At 33.6% G+C, this 19,432-nt stretch overlaps 1 protein-coding gene across 1 annotated transcript in view; it reads left to right on the top strand.

The window, feature by feature from the left end:
- Positions 1 to 19,432, top strand: part of LOC137918431 (leucine zipper putative tumor suppressor 2 homolog) — a 144,657-nt gene that overhangs the window by 14,082 nt on the left and 111,143 nt on the right. The window contains exon 2 of the mRNA XM_068761234.1: positions 14,549 to 14,668. Coding sequence (XP_068617335.1) covers positions 14,555 to 14,668 — 114 coding nt within the window. The 5' untranslated portion in view covers positions 14,549 to 14,554. The remainder of the gene's footprint in view (positions 1 to 14,548; positions 14,669 to 19,432) is intronic.

The raw sequence follows: 19,432 nt of genomic DNA, 5'->3' as shown, positions 1-19,432 counted from the left end.
GCAGCTATGCCAAACGATATTAAACTTTAATTTTAAAGCCATAAGTGTTTGCAGAATGCGGAATATTTGTTGTAAAGTCCGTGTATAGCTTTAGGTTGCTAGATACCATCTCCTTTGTTGGGAAGGCCGGTAAGCTATGCGCCGTATGCGGGGGTGGAGTTTTAGGCGTTGGCCTGTTTTGGCACGCACTGTACCGAAATACACTTGTGTCGAAAAATAGTTATATTACCTTTTGCTGTCCTGGCATACTTTATACTGTTCAAAATTTATTCAACACAGGAACATCACTAACAAAAAGCTATGTAAAACCTCTCTTTAATAACGAGTATAGAAAAGCAAGAAACAGAAGTAAACTCATACAAAAGGTATTAAATGTCTCCTCAAATCACATTTTTTAGTATATATCAAGCAATTTATAGGTTTGTAAATGTAAGGTATGTGCTATCTACATATATCATTACATAGATTAGAGCATCTTTGCACCTATGTGATACTAGCCGGTAGACAGCTAGCTCGGACTCAGTTTTAAGTTAGAATTTAATTTGTCGCTAGTATTTCAAGGTAGTTACAGGTAATTTGGAAAAACATAAAGTCTTTAAAAATTCGCTCAAAGTTTTAAGATATTATATGTTATTCATATTGTAAAAATGTATGTAAAACTAAATAAATAAATAAAAGATATCGAGCCGTTGAGTTAAAGAAACTATTATGTATTTCCAGTGACCACGTTATTAGTGCTAATTATTACATATTTTTTATTATTTAGCACACTATAAGATCTTAGATTTATACATAAATCTTTAAACATTTAATATCTTGTGTTAACAGAGTTTCTATATTATAATAACTTTAACTCTAAAATTACACCTAAAATGTAAACAACTCACGAAATGTTCAGTCATAAATGCCTCACATATACATATATGAATATAAATTGCTTTTATAAGAGGTGCTTTGGTCAAGTCGTTGCTTCACTGTTATTGTTTCCACAGCATTAAATATAGTCTTAGTAGTAAAACAGATTATTATACGACATTAAGTTTCTCCTATTTAAGTATGTGTATATTGGTAATTAGATAGTATATGTTTCATCATCTCTCTCTCTTTCTTTCTCTTTCTTATGTATATATATATATATATAAATATATTATGATATAATATACACATCTGCCTACTTGATATGTTTTGTACCACTGGCATGAATAATAAAAAAGGTCTCTGAGGCATTAAGTCCGCTGTTACGCAATGTGAATAAATAAATAAATATATGTATGTTCGTTGATTTTCTACTGTTGGTTTTCGAAGGATAGCTAGGATATCAACAGCAATTGGACTCTTCATAGATAATTTAAGCTCTATGTTTAAGTATATGTGTCTTGTAAAATCGAATTTTGTTTTTTGCGAGTCATCATTTCTGGAAATGCGTTTTCCAACGACCGTAACATATTTGTCTGTCTACCTTGTGGCTTTACGTGGTCTCTTGCTATCGTTTCTGCGCTAGGTGATCTGCCCCTTGCCAGTTCTTGCCAATGCTCTATTCTATGACAGTCATTTTTATTAGTCTCCAGGCCTATTCATGATTGTTCCGATCTCCTAAAGAAATTCCCAGCATACATCGTAAGATATTATACTACATCACACGTTACAAGACTAATATTAATGTGTTTAACGAAAGATAATGCTAACATGCTTTTTTGTTTTAATTGACAACAAATGCTTGGCAGTATCTAGATACAGATGTTTTTATATGCGTGTTTGATTCTGCAATTTTACTCGCAATTGTTGCCTCTTTTCTCTTTATAAGATCATTCATCGTGTTTTAATGGAAATGTAAAAAAATTGATGCTTGGCTAATGCAGGCATCAGTTTCTCAAACAATATATTAAGCGATGATATTTTTATTTATAAAGATATATGCGTTGATTATCATTTTACTAATTAAAAACTCGTACGTTTTAAGATTTATTTTTGTAACCTAACGCTCAATAAGAAAGTACAGTCAGCGTAGTGTGACCAGTGGGGTAACGTTAGCACAGCAAGTTGTGAAATCGATACCTTTACTCTCACGGGAGTGGCTAGCCATTTGATACGCTTATTGAATTATTTATTTCAAGGCTATCATATCATGACCTTCTTTAGCGTGGCCCTGAGTACAGCAGGTCGCCGATGCTATGTAAGTCTAGGTAATTGAAGATAGCAGAGTAGATATACAACACACAAGATATACATGATTAGTTAATAAAACTCTCACAATTGTGTGAACAACTGAAGGAAAGAATGAGAAGAAAATTCTATAATATCACTCTATTGCAATAAAGATATTTAGAAATGAGTTGTTCGACTTTTAAGAAAATATTTTTTTTTTTGGAAAGCATTAAATAAAGAAAATGTTGCAGACCCCGCTGTGTTTATTTCTTTTTCTCAGTAGGTGGCGCGTTACGAACTAACGTAAGCGTAATTTAAAGCTGACCATTATAAATGATTGTTGTGATTTCATGTAAAAAAAAACTATTTTGACTTTGACTTTAAAACTTAATTATGCACTTTAATATGTAGCTTATAAGAAAAATTACAATTACAAAGTTAAAAAAAGAAGCTAGCAAGCTAGCCAAGTTTTCTGAAACAGGACTAGGTTATTTCAATATTTATTTGTTTTTAGAGCTTCTTTCTCAATAACTTTTCTCTCTGTGTATTGTATTCTTAATAATTTATAAAACAACTATAAGTCTCAAAATTTTTTTTAAATTGGGAAATGTCAGATGTTCAGGAGTGGAGACCACAGACTTGCAAAGGCAGCATAAAACGTTTACCCACTGATGGGGGCCACTTACAATTGATCCTATTGACTATTTTTGGAGAAGGCTGTATCTAGCGGAAGATGTTTTACGGCTGAAATGCTGATGAATTTGGTGAAGACACAGACATTGCTGATGGTAGTTTTAAAATAAATAATACTTTTTACTTTTAATTTTATTTTACTTTAATTTTAATGCAAGCTGCGAGTACCTATAACTTAGTTATTTTTAGATCAACCATATATTTACTATCATCATCGCTTCTGCCGTAGGATGTCCTTTGTTAGACATAGGTCTTCACCACAGATATCCATTGGTTGCTTGCATCCAAAGTCTTCTGACAATCTTAACAAGGTCGTCTGTTAACTTTCTGGGTGTATTTGAAACTATGTATTAAAAATACAAAAATGATGTAATAGTGTTGAAACCGTTGGTAGATTTAACAATATTTATAAATAAATAAATTATAATCATGAATTTCAAAAGTCTAGGAACTCTGGTGCGAAATGTTTAGATAAGGAAGCTCTCAGTTATCTTAAAAAGATATTAATTAAACCTATGCGTTCATGTCTTGTTTCTTCGCAGTTTTATCATGATTGATACGCCGCTTTATCCAGTGTACTCTTTAAAGGTGCAGAGAATCTGTGCTATCCTTTTCATTTTAATCGAGATAGAAAGGAATACCAATCGATCTATGTTTTACTGTGATAGGTCTAGAATGTGACATATCTGTGGACGACTTCATTATTAAACTATAATCTACTTAATTTATATTACTTAATTGATTCAGTTTGTTTTCTTTTCCAGAGTGATTGGAATTAGGTGTGAAAATATTTGTTTCTATTGGATAGCGACAAATAAACAACTTTTAGCAGTACAGTCTGCAGGAACAGATAGTAAACAATAATTATTTTATTACGGAGTAATTCGAATTTTAATAACGCTTTTTCTTTCTATATTGCCATTACGCTTTTTATTATTTCTGAAACCATTGACTTTTGGGATTGGGTGTGTACTATAAATTATTTGGCGGCGAATGAGTTGTACATTTAATTCTTTAAAGCTTTTGCACCTATAATCAGCCATCCTGTATATCAATGATGGTTAGTGATAAGGAGCTAAAGATGCGTTTACATACATCCATGGTTTGGACGTGCTTTAATGCTCTTATGTTGGTTGTTCTTGTCTATCTTATGAGTATTTTATTTTTGGACTGAGTTTCTTTTAATTTGTATCTTAATTTTTGTTTTTAAAAAAAGAATTGTGTTCATATGGCTTTTTTCACTGTCTATGAAGAAGGTAAAATAAAAAAATGAAAATTCTTACTCGGACCTTAAAACAATTAACTTTTGGAATAGGGTGTACCATGTATCGATAAGCTAAACATTCGTCTCCTTAAACATCACATTTGTAAATGTAACCAATCACGCTGTATATGTATATGCTTAATTTATTTATTCCATTAGTCTATAACACTGAAAATCATTGTCGGGTATCGAAATACCCGTCGTCTTCGTTTGATCCCACACACGTTCACTGCAGGCAGGCTTGAGCTTCTGCTAAGGATATAAATTGGGGATATACCATAATCGCCTCGCTTGGCAGGTGGGTTGGCGATTGCAATATTGTAATAAGGTAGGCAGAGGACGCTGATTTCCTCGGTTTTGTTCTTTTAATTTTTTTCTGCCCCCGTTTTGGGGGCCTCTTGTTCCCCTTTGTCATTTTTGGTTTTTCTCTCTCTCTTTTTATCTCATTTTCTACGCTCAATCCAATTACTCTCTTTCCACCCTCTTTCATCCTTCATATTTTCTATCATTCTCACAGCATCCATTTACATTATATTTACGCATCGTCTCCCATCCTTCGCCTCATTTCTGGAACTCTATATAATTTATATTCTAAATTGACTATTTTATACAATACTATGATAACTTTTTCTTTTTCTATATTAAAATTTCTTATCAATGTTTTAAGTTACTGAATATATTACAATGTCTTCTCCATACACGGTTTTGTTAAGCTTAACTACATCACTTATTAACTTGGAACAAAACCGCAAGTGTCGCGGCTCTCTTCTTCCAAAAGGGAAGCGATGCTGCCGCAAGTAATAGTCGTGTCCATTTCCATTGCACAAGCCAACCCTCCATACACGTGACAGCAAGTGATTGCTTGCACCACGGTCTAGTCCACCGCTGTCTCACAGATGTACTAGGAACTCCTTTTGAGCTTAAATCTATACATATACTCACCGCTGTTTATTATGAAGATTGAAGAAACGTATATTTAAAACAATCTAAACATATATAACAGGCGAATAGTGTCAGCTCTTGCTATGCTAGTATATGTACGCAGCACTGGATTACCTTGCGGTATGGGGGACGCGCTGGTTGGGTAACATGTTTTGTTTAAGTGTCTAAACCACCCGTCTGAACCATGTCAACCTTTACCTAGATACACGCTTTGTTATTTAAATTCTGTCAACCTTAAACATAACATTTAAATGCACTTATATTTTCATTTAATCTAACAAGCATATACTTTGACTGTTATAGAAACTGCATTTATATGAAAAGCCCGTAATGTTTTTAATGTATATTGTAATTAATTTCGTGAGTTCTTGTGGCCTATTACTTTGCATCGGGTTAAGCTACAGTTAAAGGTTTAATTATTCTTAATTATTGATAGCTTTCATGTATATCTCTGCTGTCAATTAATGTGTAGTATTCCCTATCCGTTAATCAATGGTTTCAGAAATAACGGAATATTACAGTATGACTGACTATTAATAGCTATCTTTCCCTGCTGTCTTTGTACTGCCAGAAATAATTGGACTGTCGCATTCTAATAAAAAAAAATTATGTAACACATTGCAGAGTGATCACTTTATACATGGTGATTGGAAATACGTGTAAAAGGTTTACAGAGTTTTGCTGACAAATAAGCTATAGTACAATCACCACTTTAAAGTTTTCACATCTATAAGCAATAATCCTACATATTAACTACTCAAATTCTGTATTCATGTTGTGTTTACTATGTTTTAGGAATTATACAAGTTTATTTAGGTTTTCTTATATAATTTAGTTATTTCATGATTAATATTTATATCACACATTGTGAGCCAAATAGAAAAAGAAAAAAATGTCTAGGGCGGTAATTTTATAAGGATTAAAATTACCGCCATGGACAATTTAAAAAAAAACATATTATTCAGTCAATTATTTGTTCTTATCAAATAAATCTCAATTGAACTGCACCGCGAGTCGAATTAAAAATGTGTCAAAAAGTTAATATAAATCGTTTTTTTTTTTAATAATAATTGCTACAGATGCAAAATGTCAATGCTTTTAAAGATGGCGATTAATCACGCGGTGAAAGTACGTATATTTAAATTTTGTCACCGTGATAAATTTTAAAACGTTGCATTTATGTTTCGTTATTTATTCTGATCACGTTTTAAAAATTATGTAAAAGTTTTTAAAACTCTTCACTTTATCGTATCGGGGAAGTTCATCGACAAGCTAATCAAAAGGTTAGGGTAAAATTTGCTTCGTATTTAATATAAAAATTCGTGATATATTTTATTAAAGTCTATTTACAATTAACTATAGTGCATCGGCGCCATTTTGTTTCATGAAAATTTGATAACTACAAGAGTTGTGACATAATGTCGTTGCTGCAGAAATTTTGTCACTTCTGATCAAAAAGACGCTAAGAGGTAATTTTAACAGTCCTTTCTCGTTTTTAACTTAAGACACTAAAACATGGAAATCTCAAAGTCAGGGCTATATGGCAGATGCAATATCACCTTCCAGTTAAATTATTAATTTTTGCCGAGTTACAATAGATTTGTTTGATTTAGCTTCATCATAATGATTTACCACATTCCTTCTATTGATTTATTCTGGACCTTTTCTCCTAATTTCTGGCTTTAATGTCATCAATTGTTAACAGTAGAGATAGGAATCGATTATAATGCCCGGCGGCAAAACGTCATAATAACCAGGCTCACTTTTTTCAAAAAGGTGTTTACTTTATCTGTACGACCAGTGTGGGGTTCGTTTGCTTTTATATCTATATACTAAAAGTTTGTGCCACTCTTACTGACATTATATTGGTCTATAAACGTCATAATTTTTTTCGCGTTATTTTTTCCTTTAAAGAAAAATATTTTATCCTTAATTCATAATATTTATAATGACTTAAAAGTCATTTACACTGTAGTAGAATTTTGTACTGCATTTTATTTAAGGAAATATTCAAATTTTATGCATGAAAAAGCACACACTTTTGTAGTAGTTTATCCTGTACTAAATTCATTGACAATGAGTTTAGCCCATAGACGTCCAATTCAACGCATAGGCTTCCCTCAAAGATTTCTTTGGGAAGATATACTATAATCGCCACGCTCGGCAGGCGGGTTGGCAATCGAAGGATGGTATTCTGGTACGTAAGTGACGCTGCTGTTCATCTTCTGGGAATTTTCTGAGCAGTGGTAATCCTAGATAATTAATACACAATGTGTGGATTATGTAAGATTGTATCCTGGGAGTTGAACTAACTACTTACGACGGTAAGATTCAATCCATTACAGCTGGCCTATAACCGCTCGACAACTAACGAATTTGATAGAGCCAAATCAGCTATACGAAGTCCACTGTTAGATATAGGTCTCCTTCATAAATTTCCAATAGGACCGATTGGAAGCGGATTACATTTAGCGTCTTCTAACGGTCTTAATACGATTGTCTGTTCAACTTGCGCGTGGAAGTCTCACTCTGTATTTTTTCCGCCGTGGTCTTTACTCCAGAAACTTAAGTCTTCAGTGACCAGCTGTTCTGCGCGTTACGTGGTCCACATGCTGCCACCTTAAGCTGCTGTTGAATCTCCTTGCTTATGCATTCAGCAGCTTCCAATGATTTTAACAAGTACATCTTGTCGGCGAATATCCTATGATGTGCTTACTGATCCGTGATCTCCACTGAAGAACCTTAAAGGCCATATAATAACTCTTTTACGGTATTACAATAAAAATAATAATAATCCTGTTTCCCATGTCATGTCATCTGTATACATCTGATCAAGAGATTGTACAGTATTGAGTCATACGTCTTGTATCAAACGTTTCAATCTACTATCCTTATTTGGCCCACTGCAGTTATCATTTAGAACTATATGAGTCGGAGTGTGTCGAAATATAAACCATGGGAAAAGGACAACAAAAGGAAACAGCGACCGACTGTTTATGTCGTTAAGAAACACAATGCACGTGATATGTATTAGAAACATGGAGTTGTCATTAGTCTAAATTTATCTTTGTAATATTAAAAAAAAATGCCTGTAACAGGAAAAAACGTTTTCAAATACTCGTTCGAAACAGACATACAAGGCTGCAACACAAAATGTATCTGTAAATAAACTTTTTTTTGCAACGTTTACTTGTCCACTTTTGACCACCAATTTACCTCATGAACAGCGAAGATTTGGACCCTCCCCCTGAAGAAACCTGGGTTATAATTCTCGAAAATAAGGATAATAAAATATAATAGTAATTTAACAATTCTATAATAATTGTTAATTATTTTGTTGTCGTCGTTTCAGACCATACACGCCTACTACAGGGCATAGGCCTCCCCCAAAGATATCTAGAGGGAATATGCCCTAATCGGCACCATTTACCAATAAACCTATACAAAGTGATCACTCTAATAATCATACAATAACATATTTTTTTCGATCGGAGTGCAACAAGCCAATAACTTCTGGCGGTACAAAATATACAGAGACAGATAGTAAACATTAATCAATTAATATAAAAAAAAACATATAGTAATTTGTATTTTAAAAATGATTTTTACGCATTACTTTATTATATATTTCTGAAACCGTTGATTTTTTGACAGGGTGCATGATATATCAAACGACAGCAAATGAACTATACATTCACATCTTTAAAGCTTTTATACCAATCCAATCACCATTTAAAAATTTTAAACCAATCAATGTATTTATTAAATTATCTTCGTAACATTACATTGGTTAAAACTTCTAATTCGGCTAAATTGTGGTACGTAGCGACTCGAGCTCTAACATCTGTAAGAGCCGGCTGCTCGGGATGGCTACGTACTTTGGACGCCCTCTGTCCCATCTTGGGGACATAGGAATAAATGATGATGATGATCGGCTCGTGCAGAGGCTTTTCAAGGAGCCTCAAAGCGCCGTTACCTGCCTCTGCGCTCTTTAAAAAAATCTTCGATTGAAATAAATTTATCTATGAGGAAATCCATTTTTAAATAAGGGTAATTTTACTATGTCTTTAATACTTGTTTAATTTACAACAGATCACTGGACCCTTGATACTTTAAGCTATGAAACGTACTCGCTTGGAAACAATACACACAATATATAACAGCGATACAATTTTAAAGGCTCTAACAGTGTATCAGAATTCGCAACTTATCTCCTACATTAATCGTAGTTGCGTAGGCGATGTGATGCGACATTGCGTGTCGGCTCACTGCTGTAATAATTGCCATTCGCGTACTTGTTTTGACGCCGCGAGACGTACGCCCTCCCTCCGTTCCCGCGATCGGTTCGCGCCGCATTTCCCGCCAATGCGTCCGGACCTGTCAACGCACAGCCTCGTGTCTCGTACCACAGATGTTTATTTATTTCAATACATCAATACATGTTTACATTACTTTAATATAACAATGTAAAAAATTAAATATGTTTGTCTGTTGCAGGCGTACATAATTTTGGCCAAAATTATGGTTATAACAGAAAAAACATATTAAAAGGTTCTCGTAATAATTAATCAAGAAACAGACAATGTATTGCATTTTAAATTAATAACAGTATCACTTTTGCGGGAAGTGTAAGACATCGTGATGATCTTTGGTGGCGATTTATGCCTTCCAGTGAGGGTCTATCGCAGTATTTTCCAAATTTCAACGTTATTAAATATAAAATATAGAAATAATTACTTCACTCACGGTTTCAGTTACTCACTGTAAAATTAAACTAAAAATGTTATCAAATAAAAACTTTTGTAGTAATAGTAAAAGAAGTAATTTGTAGATTTAGGTTTGACGTTGGCTTATAAAACACCCTATATGTATCTAATAGATTCAGGCGTTTCTTTGCGGAAGTCCATCCTAAGTAAGAAAAGGACTAATATATAGCTACTTCCGCTTTGTAGCAGTAATCGTGCAATAAAGTACACCGCCCGCCAGCCCGCTGATAAATGACAAGTGTCAAACCTAGCGTTATATAACCTACTCAGTTTTAGATTTTTTTTATACCATAATGTTACACGTTTCACATAATCCGGCAGTTATTGTGAATTTTATAAATTAACTGTGAACTATTGGAAGAAATAAACAATTTTTGATTAAACTGTTATTAATTCTTATATAGCAAGGTTTTAAGACCTCTTATCTAAATAGTCATTTACATTGCGATAGAAAAAGTTCGTACAATAGATAAATTTTAATAATTTAATTGTAGTAAAATTAAAAATTAATATTTGAGAGAGCAACACAGTCGTAAAATTGAGAACGTTAACCGATTTTTTTCTTTAATTTATGAACGGATATCATATTACAATTCATGTAGATAATAAAAATAAAGTCCGTTCGCGGCGTAGAGGTTGATTTATTTATTATCTGTGATTATAATTAAGTTTATTGCATTTTTAAATTTGTCTTCGATTTGACAAATGACTTATGATATTTATATCGACGGTTCTCGTTTTTTTGAATAACAAAGTGAATGATTACTTTAATCGGTGTTAAATTTATATCCTAGTATTATTATAATTTTATTAAAATCATTAAATATAACGCGTATATTGCGTTGAACCTGTAGCTGCTGGTGCATTAAGGTTCTGGAGAAGTGATCACGGGCCGGCAAGCGCAGCGTTGGACGTTCAAGGTGAAAAACGAACTTGTTAAATAATACATAAGGTTCAAATTACGCTGTAATGATTTTTGTCAGAACAAGAATTCAATGGAAGGCTTTAAAAGCTAAGCAGCGTGCGAATTGCAATTATCACATTCGTGTATTTTCCTCAAAGCTTTTTTGTGTAATGTACAAGTTAACAAAACTAACTACTCGTGGTTCCAGAAGAAAAATAAGATTTTATTGATCGGATGCAGTTTGCTGGGAATTACTGTTTAACAAATTATATGAAACGCTCTGTCCATTTAGTGTGATATCCAATGTTTGTAACATACAAAATCTTGTACACCACCGTGATTATTACTGTCACAGTGATTGTCACACACAATATATTTATATATAGGGTGATTGGTTACAGATGCAAATAATTTATAAGGTTGTATATGTAGCGCTCATGCTTCGTACTTTTGGCTACTACGCAATAGGTGCTCTATTTTCTCTTTGAATCCGGACGCCATCAATGATGTGGTCGCTGCCGTTGTGTTAGGGTCGTGTAAATTGTAAATACTCTTTGCATATGTAAATACATCTTCTTCAATCACTATTGGTTTTGCCAATATGTGTGTATACGTATATATGTGGACGTCAGCAAAAAGCTTAAAAGCATTTCTATCTATTCCCAACCAGTCTATATTGCTACTGTCATAAGGTAGTCAAAGCAGCTACAGTAAGGCATGAAATGTAATTATAGGCTTAAACATTATCGAATAGGAAATGCAAATAGTAAAAAAGCATTGAAATAAGGAAAGAAATTAAATTTAATTGTAAATTAAATATTGAAATAAGGAAAATAAAGCACAAAACTGTGATAAACATATGTAAATAATGAAAAGAAAAGCTGTAACAAAGCGAGATTTAATGTAATAAGTAAATAAAAAAAACCTAGAATGTAGTAATTGAGGTGGATGAATGGTAAAAAGAACGAAAGAGAAAGACTGATAAAATTGTGGAGTGAAGGAACAGAAAGAAAGATCATATGATGAATGAAATGAGACATTGATAATAAAAAAGTGTGTGAAAAATTAAAAAAAAAAAAATAAAACCACCCTGTCTCACCGATAGACGGGGGTGCGAGAGGCCCCCAATAGCGGGTGCCATATAAATATAAAAAACAGTCTATATAAAGTGCTAACTCTGAAATAATTTAAATTCCATTATTTTTTCTGTTGAATTGCTGGCAGTACAAATTCTGTATAGACATATAAAAAGCAATAATTATCTTTTAATCTGTAGTAATTCGAATTTTAAAACCGTTTTTATTACTATATTATCATTAACATTAATTATTATTTCTGAAAGTATCAATTTTAGAATAGGGTTTTCTGTACATTGATTAATTGAAAAATAGTTGTATATTCGCCCCTCCAAAACTTTTATACCTATAACTAATCAACATGTATATTTGTAAAAATAATAGACTCTCACCACAATTTGACAAATTTCCGTCATTAACACACTAAACCAATATATTTAAAGCTTTCATTATCATTTTAATTCCATCGAGATTGCATCGATATTCGAGTGAGAACAGAACGATTTCATTCCAACGGTAACGCGTTTGGTGCGCGAGGTGAAGAAACGACCTCGGACACCAAACCGTTTATTTCTAATAACCATACAGCACAAAACACATCCGTAATCGTGTTTCGTGTTTTTCTAGTTAGCGCTACCATGTTAACCCGAACTATTGTTGTTAGCCCACATAAGAAAGTTGTCTAATTCATATTTAATCTTATCACAAAACGTCTAGACACTACATTTACAATTCTGAACGCGTAATTAATACATTCCGTATGTTAATTTTAAACTATTATACTTGTACTGTTAAATATCATTCTCTATGTATTTTATATACATATCTTTTACATTATAATTCTATGCAAAAAAAAAACAAATTTAAGCCCATTTTCTCTATGGATAATAAAAGATAAATATTGTGGTTTACTATATATAGGAAATAAAAAATTTTTTTCGTAACTATGTTGATAAATTGCCAAATGCAAATGGGTGTTAATGAGATTCCTTGGATAGAATATTTTGATGATTGGTTACAGGTGCAATAGCTTTAATTGTGAACGTATTTTTTGCTGTCAATTATTAATTATAATATTAATAAATACCGTAATGATTGTGTAGCAATAAAAAACTTTTACCTGATTCGAATTACTGCGTGCTATATTTTATTTTGATTTTTAGATTAAATAAGATTTCTGTAACATATTTCTGATCTTAAAAGTTTTAAAGTTTTCTGCTGACAGATGAGCTATGCATTCTTGGAAATACATAAAATCAATTTCTTTGTATATTAAATATACAATACTTCTTAGCATTATATCTTTAGCAATATCTCTTTAATCGAATATACCGAATCCAACTATTTCTTCATGGTTATTAAAAAATAATAATTTTTTGAGAAACCAATAAAACTTTTTGCATCTATATCGACACAAACAAATGGCCGTTAATAAGATTTTTTGATTAGAATATTATTTTTGTTTATGTAGAATCTGTGCATACATATACATGTATACAAATAGTCAAAATATTGTAAATAAAAAAAAAAATATTTATTTATTATTTTCTATGAATTTGAAAATCGTAGAAATCCCTAGGAGAGGACTATGTCCAGCGGTGAACGTTTTAATGCTGAAATGATGACGACCATGAAACAACAATCGTCAAAGATAAAAAAGGTCGTTGTTATATTTTTAAAAATTGAAACATATTTTATATTTTTTGTTATCTGCACAAGGAAGTAATTAAACAATTCTGCTATAAAACTTTATCGAAACTGCTGTTTTATGTAAAAATTACATCAACCGGGTCACGAAAAGTGCACAACTGCAATTAGGAAGTGGACCGTTCTGATCTTTATCCATTATGCACAAAATTAAATTCAAAAATATCGTCTCTGACGTGATTTACTTTTCAAACAAGTTAGGTCAGTTCTACTGTTATTCGGATTGAACTTATAGAATCTTAATTAATATTTATATCTTTAAATTTGGTTGTACGCAATTGACAGCTTATTCAATTATGTTGACGTTTATGGATAATATACGCGATATAACTTTAATTTTTTTAGTAACTTATATTACTGTCCGAGTAGATTTTGTGGGTTCAAGGAGGCTAAGCATAGACGAGTACTGAAGCTCGTAGGATCCCTGGGAAGTCTGGGCTTGTGTCGTTACATACTAGTCATAGGTCATGGGCGGACGCTCCATGGGATGACTTGATTCGGGGGGCCCACTCGGAAAGGCCTTGGGCTGTCGTTCGTTGATAATATCCGTTTAGCATTCCGACTCAAAAAGAGAACCGAACCTCAACTTGGTCGGTTGCTATTACTTAGGTAACATTACAATCACTTTGGAAAGCGTTAGCGCTGGGAGAAGACATGGAGAAGTAATTAAATCTAAAACGTTGTAGTTTTTTTCAGTACTTCACCATTCATTTTTTTACAATCCTTTATTACATATCTTAGACAATAAATCAACAAAAACCGTCTTACGCTTAATGTGACTTAAAAGAAAATAACGATCGCTACTCCATTTTGAGCTAGTAAAAAATAAAGATGTGGTGCTGAGTCAATAACACTTACAAAATTCTTCTGCAGTACCACATTTACAATAGAGTAATGCTATTTTTTCTTTTGTAAAGGCTAAAGGCGCCTTCAAAAAGCCAATACTTTGATATAATGTACTACTGTGATCAAAAAGTAAAATGAAATTGTCATTTGAAACTGTCCACTTGAATAAAGATATTTTAAAATTAATTCACACGTTTCTTTGCAGGAATGTATGTCAACTAAGATGGGCCACACGGAGGAGTCACGGTCGGGTAGCCCGCGTCGCTCGCCCGACCTTCCAGCTCTTCCCCCACCCATACAGCCCTACAGCGGTTTCCTCGGCAATGTAAGTACTTCTACCATATACGTCTTTCTAGAAAGTTCTCAACAATGTATTCCAAGCGACTCAACAACTGTAGCATTCCAGGAATTCACAGTGCGGCTATCGGGTTCATCGCGTTGTAAAGAAAAGGAGTCAGGTACGGTTCTCGGGGCTGACGACTCTCTTAGCAGATTTAACAAAGCGTCCTTGCAATGCTTTAGCGTTCACCTCCACTGACGATTCCTCTCTTTACCTAATCAAATTTTAAATGACTTTACCAATGTTGCTTTAGAAAACCGATCCAGACTTGAGTCGTTAATCGCACTTGACTGACATAAATCTTTATTACTTGTTCACACTAGTTCTGTACGCTAGTTTACTACACGATTCATTGCTTTTGAAAATATGTATAAGTCCAGTTTTGAAGACATCATCGTCATATCCTCAGGGACTATATATTGTATCTCATACATACCCATCATGTGTTCAAACAGTAGCTGCTTCGTGATTAGAATAATGCTTTTTCTATAAAAAGAATCAGTCTTTTGTTTGTAACCTTTTTCTGTGGTCTAATATATTCAGGCGTTACTTTGCAGAAGTCCATCCTAAGTAAGAAAAGGACTAATATATAGCTACTTCCGCTATGTAGCAGTAGTCGTGCAATGAATTGTACCGCCTGCAAGCCCGCTGATAAATGGTTATGCGGCAAACCGAGTCTCGGTGTTTGGCACTCGGTGTAACAATACTCCTGAGAATGCCTCGTGGAGGGGTGAAACACGTGTTGAGTGAATTAACGATTGTAGTTGTGTAATTCGCATTGTTTGCCGCATGCGGATTTATCAGCGGGCTGGAGGGCTGCACTTCATTGCACGACTACTGCTACATAGCGGAAGTAGCTATATATTTGTCCTTTTCTTACTTTTTCTGTGGTCTTACAACTAACAGTCGCTTCGTGTATAATTTTCAAAACAATCGTGCCGACGCGACTAGCGACATCTGTCCGAGAGACTGTACTATACACTGTTGTAAGAATAACTAAAATAACAAATCCACATTCTTCTTCTTCCTTTTCAACCGATAGACGCTCACTACAAGACATAGGTCTCCTCTAAATATCGCCGTGATGTCCGGTCTTCCGCTGCCCGCATTCATCAATTTCCCGCGACCTTAATTATGTCGTCGATCCACCACGCAGTCTACCGGCTCATATCTACATTATCGATAATACAAGTGTATTAGTTTAAAAATAATGTTCCTTACAATTACTACGTATAATAATCGTGGTTGCCAATCTTATATATATATAATAATCGTCACGTGAGTTGCTATGCGCAAAATGCGAAGATGGTTAGATTAATTCGGCGATTTATTTTTATTAGCGTTGTGGCACGAGTAAGATTGTTATGGATACAAAAAAGTGTAAAAATTGCGAATGAGAATTGAAAAAAAAAACGTCAAATATAGGGTCATGGTTAGTTATAGGCATAAAGGCTTAAAGAAGAAGGTAAAGCATATTTAATGTGTATAACCTTATCTAAAAACGAATGGTTTCAGAAATAAAAATTACATAATGATAGTATTGTAAGGAAAAGCGTTTATAAAATTCTGATTACTACATATTAAAATTAATTATTGTTTACTATCTGTCTGCAGACTTTGTACTGCTAGAAGTTTAGCCTTTCGCATTCAAAGAGAAAAAATAAATAAATGTATATAGAGTGATCACTTTATACAGTTTGATTGGATGTAGGTATAAAAACTTTTTGCTGACAAATGAGCAACACTTTAAAGCTTTTACACTTGTAGGAAATCGTCCTGTATATTCAACATTTTTACTTCGGACTACGATAGACTATTAAAATAACAAATTGTGTTAGGATAGCTGGAATGTTACAAATTGCTAATTATGTTTTCATCTATAAATACATATGAACGCGTACTGTACATTAGAGTACATTCGGAAACGAGGTCTGTTGCAGATTGTCCCAATTTTCGACGCGATCCCAATCCGACCCTGTCGGAGATGTTCCATTTCACACGCGCTGTGATGCCATTACCATAAAATTAACAGTCGCCGGGCCATCTGTCTTGCTTTGTCGACTTTCCTCGTCGGCTTACCTCTCGGCCAGTTGGACAGCAGTAACGGTATCGCGACGAAAGTGACTTTTAAATTATAAAGCGGATTCGCTCTCGCCACAACGTAAGCTCAAATTTAGGTGCCATATGCGAAGATGACATCATACATAATTACCTAGGGGCCCATAATTGCCTAGGCGTGTCTTAAAGGCATCAGTTATTGTTAGAAATCGAGTAATCGAAGGCACATTTGTCAGGAGTTATTACATATTACTAAATTATGGAAAAGGCTTTTATACGTTGCATGGCACGAAGAATAGATGGCTGCTGGGGCCTTAAGGTTCTGCAATGGAGACTAAGGACCCGCAAACGCAGAAGAAGAAGCAAGCAAGGGGAATGTGAGACATTGTGAAGAGAAATAGAGGAATGTATGAGTGAGATTGTGACAGAAAGAAAAAGAGTAAAAAAATAAAAATAGAAGTAAAAAACAAATTTGTAAAAAACCTTGTCTCTACGAAGATAGGGGTGAACGAGATGTCCCTGAAAACGGAAGCCATAGTAAAAATACTCGCACTAGACTCGTGAAGAAGCTTTGGTTGTGGAAAATACATTAGAGTGAGGTAATAAAGTCTCTTTCTAGCAAGGTTCTATCCTCATCATCATAAGCCTACTCCAGAGATTTCCAGTAAGGCCGCTAAGCAGCGGTCTGGAACTGCTTATCATATTTTGTTTAATTAAAGTTTGCATAGAAACATGTGGCAAGCGGATTTAACGCATGTGCCATTTTTATCCAGTTAACGTTACGAAAATTTAAAACTACAACAGGTTTAATAGTTTTACCTTTAGTAGTTTTTATTAAATGGTCTATTGTAAAGCTAGTGTTTAGTTATTCTATTTTGTATTTACAGCGTTTAAAAATGACTAGTAATTCTCTTCGCTAGGATCTGATTGTGTAACGAGACGGTAGAACGCGAGCGGTGTGGGCTATCGCAAATCGGGGCAATTTATGCGGGCGATGGAGCACTACGCCACGGGCAGGAAGTCAACACGGTGTCCAGGATACAGGATTTACTCGGACAAAATTTAAATAAGCAAAAATATGTATACAGTCTCTCTGTAATGTAAATAGTGAGTTACATACGAGATGATTGATTATGAGTGTAGAAATTTAGAGGTGAATGTATAGTTCTTTTACTGTCAATTAATGCACGGTACTCCCTAACCAAAAATAAATGTTTTCAGAAAAAATAAAAACCATATAATAATATAGTAAAGAAAATTGTTTTTAAATTTCGGATTACTACATACTAAAATAAATTATCGTTTATAATCTGTCTCTGTACACTTTGTGTGTCCAGTCGCGTTCGGAAACGCCTTCTATTATAAAATATAAAGTATATTTTTCATACCACTCATACAACTCCGAAGTTTTTACAACTTACAGTATGTAAGAAACTAATTTTTTGTCATTTTTCATGTCAATCAAACTCAATGCATAACGTTTTAAACGTCAAACATTTTACATATCAGCTTTATTACAGTGCATGCCTCACAACGACATAAAGCATAAACGTAAATATAAGAGATTTAAATGATTAAAATTTCCAATTCTTAAAAGAAGAATGTCCATAAACATCTAAAAAACATGTTGATCCTAGTTGTAGCAGATTACGGTTCGCACAATCTTCTTACGCTCATAAATTGCTCGATTTGTTCACTCCAGCGCAAGCTGCTAAGGCGCTATTAGAGCAATGCTTAGATCAGCGAGTGCCGCGTTCAGACAAAGACTACTAGACTACACATATACCATTTAGTTCTCTAACCCTTTGTACTATTCAACTACTCAGGTCTTATTTATAAATCCGTTTATGTTTATTCGTTTAGCGAACAATATTTCATTCTTTAAGTCGAAACTATTTCAGTTGTTGTCTGTATATACGCAATTAACTTTGATATGTTAGACCTACTTTAAGATTTATGACCAATTATATTTTGGATAATTGGATTAGTTTTTTTAGAACGACAAAATTTCATTTTAAATTTTAATATTCAAAAGCTCCTTTTTTAGCAAATATGTTCATACATCTCTTATTAACATCAAATTGAGTGTATGATATGTTTGGAATATAAATGCCATGAGAATAACTATCGAAAGAACTCAGGACTATATGATATATATATATTAATGAAATCAAATTACATTACATTACATTACACAAATTACAAATAGGAGAACACATCACTGCCTAGGTGTCCTATCTATTTTGACCAATTATAGTGTAGTGACCACAACACACAAAGTTACAATCATACATTTGTATAATTAGTAGGTCTGTTTTAAATAAAACCCTTTAGGCTCTTAAAACCGGAAACCGTTAATATATTCACCACTGTTAGTGGTAACCCAGCGGTAGAGGACTAAGACTTGCGATCGTAGGTCACCGATTCGATATCCGAGATACAATCTTATATAATTCACACTTTGTGCCTTTATTATATAGGACCACTGCTAACCAATAAGTTTCCAGAGGATGGGCGGTAGCTTCCTTGCTTTCGTACACGGTATCTTAGCTCCAATAAAGCCTTGTGTCCAACAGATCACTTCCGAAATGGCAAAGCTTCAGAACGGTCTTAGGAATAGGAGGAGGATTTGTTTATATCGAAGGCAATATACATTCAAGCAAGGTCCAACGTGGCTCTCCCACGACAATT

This window comes from Battus philenor, unplaced genomic scaffold (genome assembly GCF_028537555.1).
Source record: "Battus philenor isolate CCGP_79_NKW_IND1 unplaced genomic scaffold, ilBatPhil1.0.hap1 SCAF_14, whole genome shotgun sequence".
NCBI classification, from domain to species: Eukaryota; Metazoa; Arthropoda; class Insecta; order Lepidoptera; family Papilionidae; genus Battus; species Battus philenor.
The sequence above is the reverse complement of the archived record's forward strand: the minus strand, read 5'-3'. Positions and strand labels throughout refer to the sequence as shown.